Source organism: Sparus aurata, chromosome 1 (genome assembly GCF_900880675.1).
Source record: "Sparus aurata chromosome 1, fSpaAur1.1, whole genome shotgun sequence".
Lineage (NCBI taxonomy): Eukaryota > Metazoa > Chordata > Actinopteri > Spariformes > Sparidae > Sparus > Sparus aurata.
This window is the reverse complement of record NC_044187.1, coordinates 10,798,199-10,815,014: the sequence shown is the minus strand read 5'-3', so window position 1 is coordinate 10,815,014 and position 16,816 is coordinate 10,798,199. Positions and strand designations below refer to the sequence as shown.

At 43.3% G+C, this 16,816-nt stretch overlaps 2 protein-coding genes across 2 annotated transcripts; both read right to left on the bottom strand.

The window, feature by feature from the left end:
- Positions 1-862: 862 nt before the first annotated feature.
- On the bottom strand, positions 863-6,336 carry arpc1b (actin related protein 2/3 complex, subunit 1B). Its single transcript, XM_030433555.1, has 10 exons — positions 6,149-6,336; positions 5,399-5,541; positions 4,453-4,557; positions 3,621-3,843; positions 3,342-3,449; positions 2,388-2,621; positions 2,225-2,300; positions 1,653-1,852; positions 1,396-1,486; positions 863-1,292 (listed from the first exon to the last, which is right to left on the bottom strand). The coding sequence occupies exons 2-10, from the start codon at positions 5,460-5,462 to the stop codon at positions 1,254-1,256; spliced, it is 1,140 nt and encodes a 379-aa protein (XP_030289415.1). The 5' UTR covers positions 5,463-5,541; positions 6,149-6,336; the 3' UTR covers positions 863-1,253.
- A 2,044-nt stretch (positions 6,337-8,380) lies between these two features.
- Positions 8,381-16,018, bottom strand: arpc1a (actin related protein 2/3 complex, subunit 1A). Its single transcript, XM_030431695.1, has 11 exons — positions 15,706-16,018; positions 14,912-15,005; positions 14,516-14,620; positions 13,381-13,603; positions 12,685-12,792; positions 12,428-12,531; positions 12,216-12,324; positions 10,876-10,951; positions 10,588-10,781; positions 9,331-9,421; positions 8,381-9,237 (listed from the first exon to the last, which is right to left on the bottom strand). The coding sequence occupies exons 2-11, from the start codon at positions 14,973-14,975 to the stop codon at positions 9,199-9,201; spliced, it is 1,113 nt and encodes a 370-aa protein (XP_030287555.1). The 5' UTR covers positions 14,976-15,005; positions 15,706-16,018; the 3' UTR covers positions 8,381-9,198.
- Between the last annotated feature and the right edge of the window lie 798 nt (positions 16,019-16,816).

Below are 16,816 nucleotides of genomic sequence, written 5' to 3'. Positions count from 1 at the left end.
ATTTATTTATGTATTCATAAATTATGATTACATAAGTAAGCGTATGCTGAGTTATTAACTAAAGGTTAATGAACTGGATACATTCACACCTCTTCACACTCTTTGAACATGTGATTAGACTTTACTGTTTTCTTATGCACTATTCTTTTGTTGGTTTGTTTGTTCATGGTCTTTTTCTTTAAACAAGAAATGTACATGTTCGAAATAAATATTTCAAAAATCAGTTCAAACTATACAATAAGCTGCAGGTCAGGCCCATTCAACTATATATCTTTTGTTTTAAAGGCGGGCCAGATTTGAACATAAGTGAAGTGACAAGGTCTGACTTGTGAAGCTTGGACTTAAAGCAACACTGAGAATCCACATGTAGAAATCTGAGTGCAACGCTAATGTTGTGAATACAGAACTGTGCTTTTCCCTGTGAAAAGGGAGCCTTCAGTTTAACTATACACAACATACATTTCGATACCATATCAGAAACATAACATCCCAATGTTCAGTGCTATACTAAATGGTGACCCATGTTCTCGTTATAATAGTGACATCTTCCTGATCAAAGCGACGCGTTTTAAATCTCCTGTTTTGGTTCTCATGGCTTCTGGAGACTCAGATTACACCGGATGAGCTCAACAGAGCCATTCTGTTTTTGTGGACTGCAAACTTTGCATAGTTCAAATCGGCATGCGGTTGAAGAGATACTGACTGGAATAACATTTTTGGGTGAATTTATCCTTTAACTGCTGTTTTTAATGGCAAAAATGAACTTAATCTTGTTGTCAAACCTCCACATTTGCACACACACACACACACACACACACACACACACACACACACAGAGAACAAAGAACAAAGCACTATCGGATACTGTAACAGCAATCATTTATTAAATGCATATTATGACCAGCATAAGCTTTAACAAACACTGTAGCCCTTCATCATGATTTATATAAAACTCCAGCTTTAAGCGTTCAGCTCAGACCGAGCTCTCTGCGATCACACTAATCTAACTCATTAAGTACCGTTTACAGACGGGTGGTCAGTCAACTCTGTATACAGCGTCGAGTTTAACAGGCTCACAAAGGAGCCTCAGAGAGATTACAAACACTGTTTGACCTGAGTCTGATCGTTTAACTCGTTTATAAAAAAAAATACCTGATTAAGATAAGGCCGAGAAGCTTTGTGTAATAAGGCAGCAGTTTTCTTCATATCTCCAGGAGCTGATATAGTTTGTGCGGGGTAATGTAAACTTCAGCTCAGACGATCTTCAGGTTCTTCATCGCAGACTCCAGAGACTGAAAAACAGTGTTTAAAGATTTCAAAAGATTTTCAAAATCACGTCCTGGAAAACATGTCAGCAGGATACCCAGCAAACAAACGTCTGTGTTTATTACTTACCTTGACATCCCAGATGCCCATCCCTCCATCCATGCCGGTGGTGCAGAACTTGGTGCACTGGCTTCTTCCTCCTTCCAGCACTGAGATCTCACTGAAATATAGTTTGAGACAAGTCAAACTCTGTGCACACACATGGAGGTCGCAGTAAAACAAACCTCTTTAAACAGAGACGATGAAGCTGCGCATTGTTAAAATATGTGAAAATCAGAGTGCAAGTTGTTCATTATTATTTCATGAGTTGTATTTTCTCTCCTGACCTTATGCTGTTCTTGTGCAGGGTGTTCAGGTCCTTTTCGGTGCTCTGGGTCTCTGAGGCCCGACGGTCCAGGTTCTGGAAGCGCTCCCTAGCACTGATGCCCTTCTGGGCCGCCTGCTTAGGAACGTCCAGCTTGCCGCCAAACGTCAAGCTGCCTTTGGCGCTGTCGTACACGAACAGCACCGGGTAACAGTCGTGGCCCTGGAGGATCACAAACGCGTGAGATAACATCAGTACGGCGACGTGAGGTTTGATTGTCACCTGTGACTGTTGTTATCTTGAGTTATAGACAGAAAGTTCCACACTGCTATGTGTAAAATCTTTCAAAGTATTTTGCTGGTTTTTGATTGTCCAAATCTGTCACAATAGCTTTATGAATGACGACCACCAGGAGGCGCCAAAGATAAAAAGTTAAAGTTATACACATGGTGGCTTTAAAGGGAGAGATGATGTAACGCGTGCTGGTGTCTCTGATATCACCATTAGTGTCCTGGAAAGTTATTATTAATGTTGGTCTTCAACATGTTGAAGTGAGAAAGAAAAACAGATACTGGACAGATGTCAGATACTCACAGCTGCCACTAAGCTGTTCTCAGTGATGAAGGTGACACACAGCAGAGGGAGAGTCTCAGAGCTCAGACTGTTCACCCTGTGGAGTCACAGCAAAGGTCAGAGTGTGCGCACACACACACACACACACACACACGCAAAGGTACGCTGCCCAGCCCTCTCTTACGTGCCACTCTTGCCTCCCTCTGCGACGGACACGGTGGAGTCATGGGAGGTCCAGGCCAGGCGGTTGCCGGAGTGCGAGAAGCACACGCTGTGCACCCATCCACCGCCTCCACCCTCGGCCTGAGCAGTTCCGGTGCCTCCGGACTCAAACAACATCTCCCCGAACGGCATCTTGCTGCCCCAGGGAGTCGGGCCGGGCTTCTCCTCCACCTCCTTGATGTAGGCTGAGAAGACCCTGTGGGCGAGAGGGGTCAGGGTGTGAAGAAGACACAAAGACGAGTCAAAGAGGTTGGAAACAATGGCTGATTTATGAACTGGGAGAGCCGCATGAATTTCTATTCATAATTCATGACATGCCGTCTTCATGTCGTGCACTTCTTCTGTTCCTGTTTGTGAACATCAGCTCAGTGCGTATGAAGGGATGACAGTGTTTTGTGGGATAACAGCTTCAGAGGGGTTGAAGGAAAAGTTCACCCAAAAATGAAATTTTGGTCATTTTCTCCTCATTCTCAAGCAGACGGAGAGTCGGGTGAAGTTTCGTGGTACACCAAACATTTCTGGAGCTTCACAGCAAAACAGTGTTATGGCATTCTCCTATACAACTGAAGTAGCTGGGGACTTGTTTTAAAGACATTAACAAAAACAAAATGGCTACGGTTCAATCCAAGTCTCCGGAGGCCCCGAGGCCGTTGTCTTTCTGTGAAGCTCCACAAATGTTTTGTGGACTACAAGACTTCAACTGAGCGAATTTAAGTTTATTCATTCGATCATAAGTAGAAACCTTTTCCATCCTTAGAGCCTCGGTTCAAATAGGGAACAGCTGTCACACATACACAAAAATAAACTGGTGCCACCCGTACAGAGTAGACAGAAGTCCCAGCAGGTTGTAGGTGCTTGTAGGTGTTAAGTATAGTCATTAAAATGTCCTCACAAGTGAAGTTACACATCTGTGTACCTGCATTTGAAGTCACAGGATCCAGCAGCCAGCAGGACGTTGTTGGGATGCCAGTCCAGACTGAGGATGGTGGAGCGGATCGGCTTCTTGATGTGTTTACACACCCACCTGTAGGTAAAAAGTCATACTTGAGTAGATATCGTGTTAAAGTCTCACTCTGGTAAAAGTGAAAGTCACCACCTTGAGCAGTACGATCTTAAAAGACATGAAAAAAAATCTGATATTAAATATTCTTCTGTATAATTTAGAATCAGCAAGTGTTTTCCTCCAAAACCTCACCAGTCATTTTCCTGCTCGAAGTAGCAGATGGAGATGAGGCGTGAGCCGCTGCCTACAGCGAACTTGTTCTCTCGTGGCGACCACCTCACACAGCGAGCGGCGCGGTTGATCCTGAGGATGACCAGGGTGGGCTTCCATGCGCCCTCCTTGAGGGTCCACACGTAGGCGTTACGGTCGGCTCCACAGGTCACGATGCGGTTACTGTCTGGAGCCCAGTCGATGCCTGCGACAGAAAGAAACTCAGTGATTCTCAGTGAAGTTCTGAAACAATATGTGTTTATGATAATATATTTAAAGGAACACTACAAAAATTTTTTTTTTTTAATATGCTTGTGAAGATTGTGAAGAACTCTTTACATGACATTTCATTAATCTCTTTTGTCCCAAGAGATTTGAAGTAAATTCATTCAGGCTCGAAAGGAACGAGAGCTAAATGTCATCGAAAACTGGAAGTACACCCCTCCAAAATAAAAGTTGTGTTAGAGAGATAATGTGGAGTGCTGTTGTTCCTTTAGCATGGAAACAGGGGGAAATGCTAAAATGTGTCATTTTACACTTTGGTTTTTGTGAAAAACAAGTTAGACACCCTGGTAGGTGGACTTTGTTACCGTTGGACTGAGCCAGGCTCGCTGTAAAAATCAGTTTCACCTAAATTCTTCTCATCTAACTCGGGGAGTAGTTCCCAAAATGCTGAACGGTTTCTTTAAATCTTTTACTTTGTTTATCTGGTACCTCTGGACAAGACAGCTGGGATGTTAAAGGACGTGTATCTATTTAGCAACAGGAAGTGCATCACCATAAATCCACCTGTGTGAGTGTCTGCCTCGCTCACCTGTCACCTGCCCGTTGTGCTCCTTCAGCTCGTGGATCTTGCTCCACTTGGCGCCGTCTTTCTTGTAGATGTGGACCTCGTGGTTGTTGGGGCACAGGGCGATCTCTGGGGCACACCAAAAACACATTTAAGTGCACCACGCATCAGCCGAGAGAGCAGTTCGAGTCATTCACATTCGCAAACAGGAAGTTCATCAATGTGAGGACAGAGTACAGAATGATCGACAGGAGAAGTTCATGAAGGGAGTGATCGGCGAAGTGGAACACAGAGCAGCTGACTGGGTGCATGAGAAGAGAGAAAAACTAGAGAAACACAGAAATACAGTATGTGTGTGCCTGCAGGCAGCACGCACACACACACACACACACACACTAACACACACTGTATCTTTAAATAGACAATGTGCATGAACTGCGACCTTCCTTCCCTCAATGTAGCAAACCCTGTACATGTTTTAGTCAGCAGATGAGTCAGACGCAGTGTTTGTCTCAGAGCAGCAGTGTGGGTGCTTCAGTGTGCGTTTTTTTTTTTTTTTTTGTCAGCCTTCAGCCTGCGAGCTGAGCCAACAAAAAAAGTGTTCGGCTTGTAAGTTGAGTGAAACTACAACTGTGTGACTCTGCGACTCAACCACGGCTGACTCTCACATCCGCTTTGCCCAGAAACCGAAGGGCCTGATCAAAACAGCCAAATATGGCATTAGTTTCCCCGAAGCTAACGGAGCACAAGAGCCTCTCAGTAAGGCCCCCAGACGCCACCCTCACTGTAACAGGAAACAGGAAATACCTTCTCCCACCTGGGAGCCAATCACAAACCTCCGCCCGCTACACTGTTTGTTCTTTGGCGCAGACTCCACATGAAGCAAGATGTTCCATGATGTGAGTGTGCGGTTTAGGAGATGAGGCGAGAGGCCTCGAGTGACCAATCGGGAGACGGCGGCCAGACTCACGGGTGCGATCTTTATTCCAGGCGTGGCAGCTAATTGGTTCCAGCAGGAAGCTATGGTACGCCATGGCCAATCAGACGTGAGGGACAAGACCAGGAAGTGGTGTGAGGAACCAGAAGCTGGTGGGCTAACAGTTGATAGCAGGTCTGGAAAAAAAAAACAAAAAAACAGAAGTTACAAGATTTGTGTTACAAAGAAGAAGAAAAAAGGAGGAAAGAAAAGACAGATAACGACACAAACTATAATTCAACTGACAGAAGTGTCTTATCAGAGTCGGTCCAGACTATCTGAGGTACTTTGAGGAGAAAAAACACACCACCAGCTGATTTATAACCGTCTGCACAGAGAAACACTCTTGGCTTATCTCGCTCAGGTTGTGCTAATGAAATCCAGACTTTCAGAGGTATGAGAGGAATGATGCAGGTCAAGGGGTGGCACACACACACACACGCCTCAAACAAACTCCTCAGCTCGAGCACACACACACACACACACACACGCCCAGGAAATAAAGACCAACATCCCCAATCACAGGCGGTTATTTCACAAGCACTCATTTTACTTAATAACAGCCACGTTTCTGAGTGTGTGTGTGTGTGTGTGTGGGTTCGAGTGCCTGTTGCACACTTTTAGCTGCTTCCTGAAAATGCATTACACTTCCTAAGTGTGTGTGTGTGTGTGTGTGTGTGTGCGTCAGTGCTGACATGTCAAAGCAAACTCAGTCAACTGTTAAATATTTTCTAGGCTACTTACCCTCAGGGCCGGACAGAAATGAATGGGTGAGTAGCTGCAGAGATGGAGAGAAGAGGGAGGGAAGGAGAGAGGAACGGGGAGAGACAGAGGAAGGCGGCGGATCAAATAAAGATGAGGGTGTTCAGCTCGCGGACTCTGGCCAGTCAACGCGAACGCCAACGTCAGAGTGAGCTCAGGAAGAGAGACGCTGAGCTGTAGAGAGGGAGGGGAGGTCAGAGAGGAGGGGGGAAGTGGAGGAGGGCACAGTGAAGCTCAGAGGGGGAGACAAGCAGGAAGCTCGCGGCATCAAGGCACAAAAAGATCACGGGCGGAGCGTTTGGAAAAATGTGCAAGAATGGGGAGCAAACTTTTAATCTTTAACAGACAGAAGGGGGAAGAGTTAGAGGTTTTTTTGCTCGAAGTGAAACAAGGAAGTGAGGGAGGGGCGTGAGTACAATGTTCGGCGAGAAGGAGGAGGTAGAAACTGAGGGGGAGGCACACACACAAAAAAAGAAAAACGTGAAAAGCATGAAAGACACTGAAAAGAAGGGGGAGGGACGTGTTTCTGCATAAAGAAAGAGGAACAAGGAGAAGGGGAGGGGAAGAAAAGTGAACTGCAGAAGAGGGGAGGACAGGGTGGCGTCAGGAGAGAGAAACTTCAGACTGGAGACTAAACAATGCATTTTCTACAGTTGTTCATGTATTTTGAGTTATAGCGCTCAAGTTTGACCCAGTTTTTACATGAAATTAAATCCTTTTAGGGTTTTGAGGAAGACTTTAGCCAACATTTCTATCATTTGTTCATCCGATTGGGGACTTTAAGGACCTGCAACTGAAATCAAAGGCCTTCCATCAACAACACCTCATTGCATCTTATTTATTGTTTCCTACCTTTGTCGTGGACATCCGTAAAGTCAAATCTCACTAATAATTAGACATGTTAATCTGTTGGTGTTTTCATTAGCAGACAGAGGCCTCATGATCCAAATACCAGAATTCTTGGAACGTGACCTTTAAAATTAAATACATCCAGCCGTATTTCAGCATCTACTAACCTATGTCCTGGTGACACAGTCAGCTCTGTCACTTTATCTATTTATTCGTTGTTTTAAAGTGTTCCAGCAGCATGATTTCAGGATGGAAAACGTTGCCTGGCTGGTCGACGACTTTGGTCCAACCTGTAATATCACAACAACGACTAGATGGTTTGGTGTGAATCTTTGTACACGTTCATGTTCCTCAGAGGAAGAATCACAATGACCGTTGTTGAGCCTCCTGACGTTTAATCTCGGCCATCTTGAGGTTAAACTAATGAAACTAACAGCTGAAGGGCTCAAATGTTGGCGTGGTAAGATGCCAAACTAAGATGGCGAACAAGGTGAACACTCAGGCAAAACTTCTGCTTAACGTTGTCCTCGTGAGTTTGTCAGCAGTAAAACTTCATGGTTCTAATGTGCCTGTCGACTCTTAATGAAATGTCATTTTCCGAAAGCTGTGAGCCCAACAAACATTATCCTCAGCTGTACTTTATGTTTACTGCTATTTAGCAAATGTTAGTTAGCCAGGACATTACGCAAGGATAGTAAACACTGCGCCTGCTGAACATCCGCATTTTGACGGTGAAGTCAAAGCAAAAAACACACCTGAAGCACTCCTTAAGTTGGAAAGGTTTCTTCTCCAGTTACATGACCGTGTAATTCAAGCCATTCTGTAATAAATGCACAATTAGGTCGATGAAAAAAACAACAACAGCAACACAAGGTTGATACTTTAAGTGCCCTCGGAGCACAGCCGGGTTTCAGAGACGAAACCTTTCCTTGCAGAGACTCTGAATGTTGAAGTCAAACAGCAGGCGATGTGAACGGGGGGCGGCCATCCCCTTGTTAACCTGCCATGCCCCTTCTTCATCCCCCACTAGCAGGGAGAGAGGAGTATTCAGTGGAATATTTTAGTCTCCTCTCTTTGACTCCTTGATCTTTTTTTGTAAAAGGTAGAACGTACAGCCCTGACCATGGGTCTGAAATAAAAAGAATTAAGAGTCAGTTTGCTGGACGCGTGTAAATACTGCTGTTAGACATTAACAGCTCACCTTCTGGAGTCAACATACTCTAACTACACCCTGCTTAAAAGACTGTTATTAAGCACACAGACAATAAAAAAACAGCACTAAACAAAACTAGCACACCTCCTCAAGCTGCTATCTACCCATCGTATGTGAGAGGCAAAGACAAAGGAAGAGACCAGTCGGGTGACTTGTGTACTGTAAATGTATTTCTTCTTTATTTCATGTCTACCTCATGATCAGTTACATAGAAATCCTCCATCTTGTGTGGTTTTAGTGTGGTAGCTACAGAGCCTAGTGCTGGACAGCCGTGACTCTGCACAGAGCTTAGACAGCTGCTTTCCTTCTCCACCATCAGATCCTGTACAGCTCTCCACAGCCAAACAGCAACATGACCTAAGAATATCAATAACCCGGGTCCAAATCTAAACAATGACTTCACCTGCTGGAGTGTATTTACTACACTCCAGGAAGTAAAACATCACGTCCTCCGATCTACTAAAACATCGATGTTCAGAGATCATGTCCAGGTTGATCTGTGGTGAAATACAGTCTGATTTTTGGATAAAATGCACCTTTTAGTGTTCAACTTTTGGTACAGGAGGTTAGAGAACATAAAAACACACATTTCACTTCACGTTTTAATACGTGTCAGAGGACCTTCCCACTTTGACACCTGGTTAACCTTCATTTAAAAACAAACAAACAAACAAAAAAAATCAACAGTGATGTCACACGTCAGCTCAGTGTGTGTGTGTAGTGTGTGTGAGTACTTTAGTGTGTGTGTGTGTTTTTGTGTGAGAGTGTTTGCACACACCCACAAGAGTGTGTTATGGTCTGATCAGTGCTTCAGCAGACACTCGATAAGGTGGTCAGTTATGTAATGTTACTGGCTGCGTCGCAGGAGCGGAGGGGGTGAGGTGGAGAGGGAGGAGGGGAGGCGGGGCGAGGGGGGGGGGGGGAGAGAAGTGAGGCCGCAGCGTCTCTTCCTTCATTCACAAGATTTTCTTCACATGATGCGGAGACCCTGGATAGAAGCTTCTAGACTCTGAGGAGGTAGAAAAACAAACACAGAAGGGAGTTAGAGCTGGGAGGAAAATCAAACCTCCGGAGAGGATTGTTTATGTTTGTGTGTGTTTACCTTGAAATCCCAAATGGTCATTGCTCCATCGATGCCTGTGGTGCAGAACTTGCGACAATCCCTTTTGTCTCCCTCGTAGATAGACACTTGGCTGAAGACGAGACATGTAGATACACAGAGACAGTTTTAAAAGGCGGTGAAGAAGTTATCAAATGGAAATCTTGCAGTGTGAGAGTGTGACTGTAAAGACAACTTTGTGATGCTGCATGGCAAAGACATTTCGGATAAAGCGCTTCCTAGTGGAGCAGAAACGTCAGCAGCTTAAACAAGAGAGAAATAAATTGAGCTTTAGAAGTGCTTGTAGGTAGAGTTTATTACCTTTGGATAGCTGTTTGCTCTTGTCTTTGTGCTAAACTAACATGCTGGCAGCTCTTGGCAAGAAAGCTAATGAGCTTGTTTAGAAAAAGGTCTAACTTCTTCTAAAGAAAGAGCTAAACACACAGTCCCTAAGACAAACAAACAAAAACAATTATATGAATATAAAGAAAACTGCCACGGACAAAACTTTTGACCGATACAGGATCGCTCCTTATTTGAAATCATGCCAAGCTGGACAGATCTGATCTCTTCGGTGCTTGAATTCAAATGAGCCCACAACTGACTGACGGGCAGGTATGTTGAGAACTGTTAAACCAACTGTTCATAGTATAACAGTTCAGATAAAACAGGCAAATCGTCTTTTAAACACAGGCTGTATAGTTTATAAAAAGTACTCTGATACACGCTGAGATTCGCCTTATTCTTTGCAGAGCCTTATCTTATTTTTCTTAATTACAGAACACAAGGAATAATAATAATAATATAGTAAATTTACTGTTCGTAGAACTCCACTGAGCTTCTGATATCATCTATTCCAGCCAATCCTTTTGTTACATAACACAACATTCTATTCTAGGGGTTAAAGTACCATCAGCTGCCAGTTTACAAGCTGCGCCAAGCTAAAATTAATTCAGCCGAATTCAACAGTCCTGCAGTGAAAACCTTCAGGTTTTACTGAAACTGTCGTAGAAATGCTTTGATTCAACTTAACGGTCATTTTCAAAGGCTGTGGGTTGGAGGCTGAAGTGCTGGTGATGTATTGAATTATGCTAAGAGACGTTTCTAATATGCAAGATAATATTACAAAACACCTCTCAGTGCAGCTTCCAAAGTGACCACAAAGTAGATTCATTCCTTATTTTTTTGTTATTGCTGAAAAACATTCTATGGACACAAAGTATAAAGCACAGGGACAGTGTCTCTTGCATTGCGACTCACGTGATGCTGTTCTGGTGGAGCGTGTCCAGGGCAGTGTTGCGGTCCTCGGTGGTGGCTCGCTTGTCCATGTTCCTGAAACGCTCCATGGCGGAGATGTTCCTCTGGATGCTCTGCTTGGGGAGGTCGAGCTTTGACACAAATGTCAGCGTTCCACCATCGTCGCACCGGAACAGCATGGGGCAACAGTCGTGGCCCTGAGGACGCAGACAATAGATTTAAAATAGCATTCCTTACTTAATGTAAATCTGTGAGCTGAAATATGTCAGAGTGTGTGTGTTCTGTTCTTACCGCAGCTACTAGACTGTTCTCTGAAACAAAAATGACACTGAGGAGAGGAAGGAACTCCGTCTTCAGCTGTGAAGGACTGAACACACAAACACATACTAGTTAAAATCTTGACATTCATCTGGTTTTACTGTGACAGGCATTATACTACAAAACAATTTCAACTCTCGACAGTTTTGTGACCTAAAACAAAAAAGGGAACTGTGCTTGGATTACAGCTGGGTGGCAGTTTTCCCGTCAGAACTTGTCTCAAAGACCGCCCACTCAATTCATGTCGCCTGCAATTTGTTGACGACAGCGTATCATTATGTAATTGGAGATCTGGTTCACCTGGTTTCACACTTTATCAACAATGTGAGAAGATGATCAGATTACAAATCATGGATTTGTCAGCAGTGTCCGGTAACAGAGAACACACCAAAATGCATTCTCATGCAGTGAAAAGATTTTTAATATAATGGACTCCTTTTTTTAACATTTTAATTTTATAAAAGGGGTTACTCCTGTTTTGGACATTATTAAGCCGCTTGGGATGCAGTGAGCTGTCTTATCTTTACTCATCTGTTCATTCTCTCCATCCCGTCTCCCTGTTTGGTTGAGAGGATAAAAACTGTGTCTCTTTTTCTAATTTTAGTTGAGTGAAAACAAAACATACCAGCTCTAAGCCATCCTCTTTCTCTTGTATTCATAACAGAAATTTTCACAGCAATCACCTTCGCACAGCTGAAACTGGCAGTCTAATCACAGCGAGTGATTGCAATATTAACATGCCAACTTATCCTTAATTTGTAGTATAGGAACTTTTTAATATCCGACTTATGTTTCCATTTTTTTTTTATTCTTCACCAAATGCTCAGTTGAGTTCTTTCCAGATATTCTGTGGCGTTTCTGACCTCTAGTAGCATGAAAAGCCAGTTTTCATGAGTCGCTCCCTGTTTTGTTTATGTCTGTCACACACGAGGAAGCGCACGCCCGTTCGCAGCATGATCCACATTTCTGCCAATTGTTCTACACTAATTAACCGATCTACAGTTGGTGGTAAGATGCCAAGGAATGAAGCCATGTGCCAATTAAGGCCAGTGTAGAGTAAAACTGCATGCTGGTAAACAAAGATGCTAACAGCAGAGAATTTAGAAAACTTCCAAAACTGGCTTTACAAAGAAAATTCACTCAATACTTTTGCTGAACTGCAACGAGACACACAAGGTGTTGTGGTGATTAACAATGAATGTAAACACAGCATTTGTTTGCTTACAGGAAAACGCCTCTGGGCACATTTCATATGCGAAACCTGCTTGTTACAGCCATAAACACAATTCCTCTATGTGCAGAAATGATTGTACCTGGCAGTCTTGGAGCTGTCCACCACAGTGACAGTACTGTCATGGCTGACCCAGGCCAGACGGTTACCAGAGGCTGAGAAGGAGACAGAGTGGACCCAACCCCCTCCACCTAATACACACAAAGAGCATAAAAAGGCAGATCTGGTTCAGTTCAAAGGGTTACTACAATTCAGAGGGTTTTTACTCTCACATACAAAAACACAGATACAGACCCGCTCCTCCAAATTCTGCTAGCACAGCCCCAAATGGCATCTTGCTGCCCCAGGGTGTGGGACCTGGTTTCTCTTCCACCTCCTTAATGTAGGCTGAGAACACCCTGGAGGCCGCAGAGGGAGAGGTCGGGAGAGGAAAAGCAAAGAAAGAAAGAAAACAGAACAGAAAGCATAAGAGGGAGAGACGACGCTGGCAGGGTTTTTCATCATTTAATCTTAATTCTTGATCGTCATCGTTCACCGCTGACAACATTCACCTGCATTTGAAGTCACAGGATCCAGCAGCCAGCAGGATGTTGTTGGGATGCCAGTCCAGACTGAGGATGGTCGAGCGGATTGGCTTCTTGATGTGCTTGCTCACCCACCTGAAGCGTTTGAAAAAGTGCAGAAATATTCTCTATAAAATGTGAAAAAAAGGGATAAAATTCAAGGAGCAAATACTCTTATATACCAATGTTATGTTTCAAATGGGAGACAATAACAATTGAGAGTTTGTTTGATTTATTAACTGCTCCCAAATTAACACAGTTCATCCTAAACAAAAATAATGCTGCCTTGGTTTGATAGAAGAGCTTCTTGCACACGGGAAAAATTAATAATTGAAGAGATATGCACAGCTCTGGAAAAGACAATCTTTAGAGTGTTGGAGTGGATTTGTTTCTGTCATTTGGAAATACAGTATTGTGGTTTCAAACCAAGTGACAACAGTTACAGACAAAGTGCCTCATATCCCTTTTTAGATGTTGCTGTGTCCCAGAGTAATAAATCAGTGGTTAATGTGACTTTTACAAAGAGACATGATTTAATGTCAAAATACTCTTAAAAAGGTGACATGACACCATTTATTCAAGTGAAAAATAACTTAATACTCTCAATCCCTACATTTAGACATTAAGTATTCAGTTTTACCAGACACATTTGCAGAAAGGTCATGATCGTACAAACAGTCTCACCAGTCGTTCTCGGACTCAAAGTAGCAGACAGAGATGAGGCGAGCACCACTACCAACTGCAAACTTGTTCTCCAGTGGAGACCACTTGACGAAGGTGGCGGCTCGGTTGATCCTGAGGATGACCAGTGTGGGCTTCCATACCCCCTCCTTCTGGGACCACACGTAGGCATTACGGTCTGCTCCGCATGTCACTATGCGGTCACTTTTGGGAGCCCAGTCAATACCTGCAACACAACAAAGAGAGACTGTGTAGTGCTGACTCACTTGTGCAGTAATCATTAAGTGAATTATGATGTCACACTCTAGAGCTGAATAAGCCGTTTATGAAGATGGATCATTGTGTCAACTCTGGTTTAAGACCATTCCAGACACATGTTTGTGGGTCACTCATGGGAATTTGCAGACGAGGAGCGAGATATCACATTATCTACCGAAAAATCATTAGTTTAAAATGTTTAGATGTGTTAAGAAAGATTTTAAGATGATCACCAAACAATTATCAGAGCCTAATCAGAATCAGTATACCTTTATTGTCCCACAAACGGGGACATTTTTTTGCCACAGCAGCAAAAAAAACAATAACAGTTAAAAAATAAACAAAATAATTAGAAAGGTAATAAATAGAATAGAAAGAATAAACTCCTGTATACATATGAACATATTTAGTGTACAAATGACAAAAAAACAGCGTGACAGTGAATTTACGAATAATAATAGATGTGAGTATTCATAAAGATAGTATGCAGATGTATGCTACTGGGAGCAGTGCTGGTTGTAGAGTCTGACAGCAGCAGGAAGGAAGGATTTCATGTAAACAACATCATCGCGATATATGCAGAAATATAGAAAAAAATAATCAGCTCTGTCAAATTCATCTTTAATTTTGTTTATTGTGTGTTTTGTCTCTTTAGTCCCTCTTAAGATAATGAATAACACTCAAAATACAAGTGTAGGGAGGTGGAGAGAGAATCTGTCAACATAACTGAGAACAATTACGTTTAATATATTTGTCTGTTTTGTGGTGGGTGGCAACAAGCGTTTAGATGCATCACTGCCACCCACTCTGACAAAGCGAGAACATAAAGAAACACACTTGTACCATTTATATGATATAACATTTATTAATAAGAAGATACCTGTTATGTGTCCATTGTGCTCCTTCAGCTCGTGGGTCTTAACCCACTGGTTGCCACTCTTCTTGTAGATATGGACTTCATGGTTATTAGGACTGATGGCAATTTCTGCAAAGGAAAAACAAAGAAAACAAAGCAGCAGGTTGACAGGATGGAAGTGCAGATAACAAACAAGCTGGACCAGTTTCAGGTAGGATTCAAACAACAAGCTGAAATACTCAGTCAGATCACACATCCTCAACACAAACTGTGGGACAGTAACATTTTTGTTTTCATTTTTTTTTCTCCATTGTTTTCAAAAGGCCTTATTTGAGAACAATAACTCAAGTTGTCATCTGATATGTGAGTGTGCAAGCTGACGGTGGTATTCAAATGAAGGAGGAAACATTTGAGCCTTACGTGTCCTATCACGGTTCCACGCGTGGCAGGTGATGGGTTCCAACAGAAACTGATGAAGGGACATCTTGTCTGGGTGTGGTCCTTAAGTGGAACTCTGCGAAGTCACACAGCTCAACTTTAGTTCAGCAACTAGCGACAAACAAGCGCTGAGCCAGCAGCCACAGTGAACTTTGCCTCTTTCGGGCTTTACAACTCCGCTAATGACCGCCGATATAAAAATAAAAAAAAAGTCTGGTAACTTCTCAAGTGGTCCAGCCTGTTGACTGTTAATTTAATAGGACAAATATCCGAATTCCAGCTGATAGCTAGCTGTGTTAGCATGGATACATCAGCGAAGCCAAACCATTCAAAACATTGTGAGACTGTTAAAACAAGCCACAATATTACCAAGCTAACGTTAGCCAGCTTATTTCGCCACAGTCTCGATCCCTCTGACATCGTATATTCACTTTAATGACGTGAAGCTGGCTTGATAAGCTAGCGACTATAATATTACCACGGCTGGGTTAGTAGTTGCCTCTCTCGGTGAATCGTTATCACTAGTAAATCACACCAACGCTACTAGCAGGTTAATTGAACTGCTAGCTAACGCTAACTGTCCACCGGTGTAAGACAGGCCTGGCAGACAAGGCTGGTCATTTTGAAAATATAAAGACGTGTTGCTATCCACACGTTTACCCCAAGGCCTCCCTTTTCCACACCAGACCCCGGTTTTTCCTTGGAGGAGATGCCTTTAGTCCCAATGATGGATACAGCATTAGCCGTACATTCCGCTAGCCTTCATGCTAACCTACCTCGTCGGTCCGGTTCTCCGAGTGTGCACTCTCGTTAGCCGGCGAGCTAAGTTACGCTAGCGGGGAAAGGTTAGATCAGGAATGGACCTGAATTCGCGGACTCTGGTCAGTCGACACGAATTCGTCCAGGAATGTTGAGGGAATGTCAAGACGGCCAGTAGGATACGACCGGGAGCATCCGGTAGCTAAGTCGGCAGCAAAACCCGTGGATGCCTGGCTGACAGCTAGCTTAGCATCATCACGCTAGCTGTTACATTCAACTGAAAACCGTCGTTCACAGCCAAGTGTCACATCCAAAGTACGACGAGCACGAAAGAGCTCCTCTAGTGGCTCAAATAGAAATATTGAAAGTGGCCTAACCGGTTTGAAAATACTACCATCTAGTGCATAGCCTGGAGAAAACTGTTTAAAATATAGTAGGTCTGTCTTGTTTGAAATGAGATCAGGAAAATAAGTAATAACCCAGGCTGCATTGCTTTAAACAGGCAAGCGGACCACCGCTTTAGATTCCCAGGTGCGACTGAACGCAACACGTTACAGTTGGTCATGGTCATTTGATTGATTTGAATTTTGTTTGCAAACATGTAAATATGAACCTATCTAAGCTATCTGATCTTCTCCCCTTGTGTCAAAATCTATTTTTAATATACTGATAAAGTGGTGCAAAAAGCTATTGACACAGAACATTTAGAAATTATGTCACATTTCATTGTTGGAATATTGTACACAATGCACAGATGGCGGGATGAACAGGGGATTAGTTGTGCCCGGTTCCTTCATGCCCCCAGGGACCAGGCTCCTCTGGCTCATCAGCTTAAAGGGTAACTCCACCAATTATCCACATTAAAGTGTTTTTACAGAAAAAAAGTATTTTAAAGTCTAATGTCAAGTAAGAACTTTCATGGCTCGATAATCTGATAAACTGCCTATAGTCATGTGACTCAGAAGTCAATTTGCATTGTGGGCAATGTCAGGCACCAGGAAATAAGACGATATCTCTAGTTCTGATTTATCGATTCCGTGTGCAACACTAGATCATTGGACTGCTGCTGTCACAGGACAAAACTGGTGCCTATGGTTATCCACAATGCACCTTGAAATCAATGGAGGC

What these genes read in the sequence shown, in the direction of transcription:
- arpc1b (XM_030433555.1), bottom strand. Translation starts at nt 5,462, where the DNA reads ATGGCGTACCATAGCTTCCTGCTGGAACCAATTAGCTGCCACGCCTGG. An exon ending in TCCTGTGACTTCAAATGCAG is followed by an intron (nt 2,622 to 3,341) that starts GTACACAGATGT and finishes TCTCGCCCACAG; the next exon opens with GGTCTTCTCAGCCTACATCA. An exon ending in AGAACAGCTTAGTGGCAGCT is followed by an intron (nt 1,853 to 2,224) that starts GTGAGTATCTGA and finishes GTGATCCTCCAG; the next exon opens with GGCCACGACTGTTACCCGGT.
- arpc1a (XM_030431695.1), bottom strand. Translation starts at nt 14,975, where the DNA reads ATGTCCCTTCATCAGTTTCTGTTGGAACCCATCACCTGCCACGCGTGG. An exon ending in TCCTGTGACTTCAAATGCAG is followed by an intron (nt 12,532 to 12,684) that starts GTGAATGTTGTC and finishes TGCGGCCTCCAG; the next exon opens with GGTGTTCTCAGCCTACATTA. An exon ending in CTCCACCAGAACAGCATCAC is followed by an intron (nt 9,422 to 10,587) that starts GTGAGTCGCAAT and finishes TCTCGTCTTCAG; the next exon opens with CCAAGTGTCTATCTACGAGG.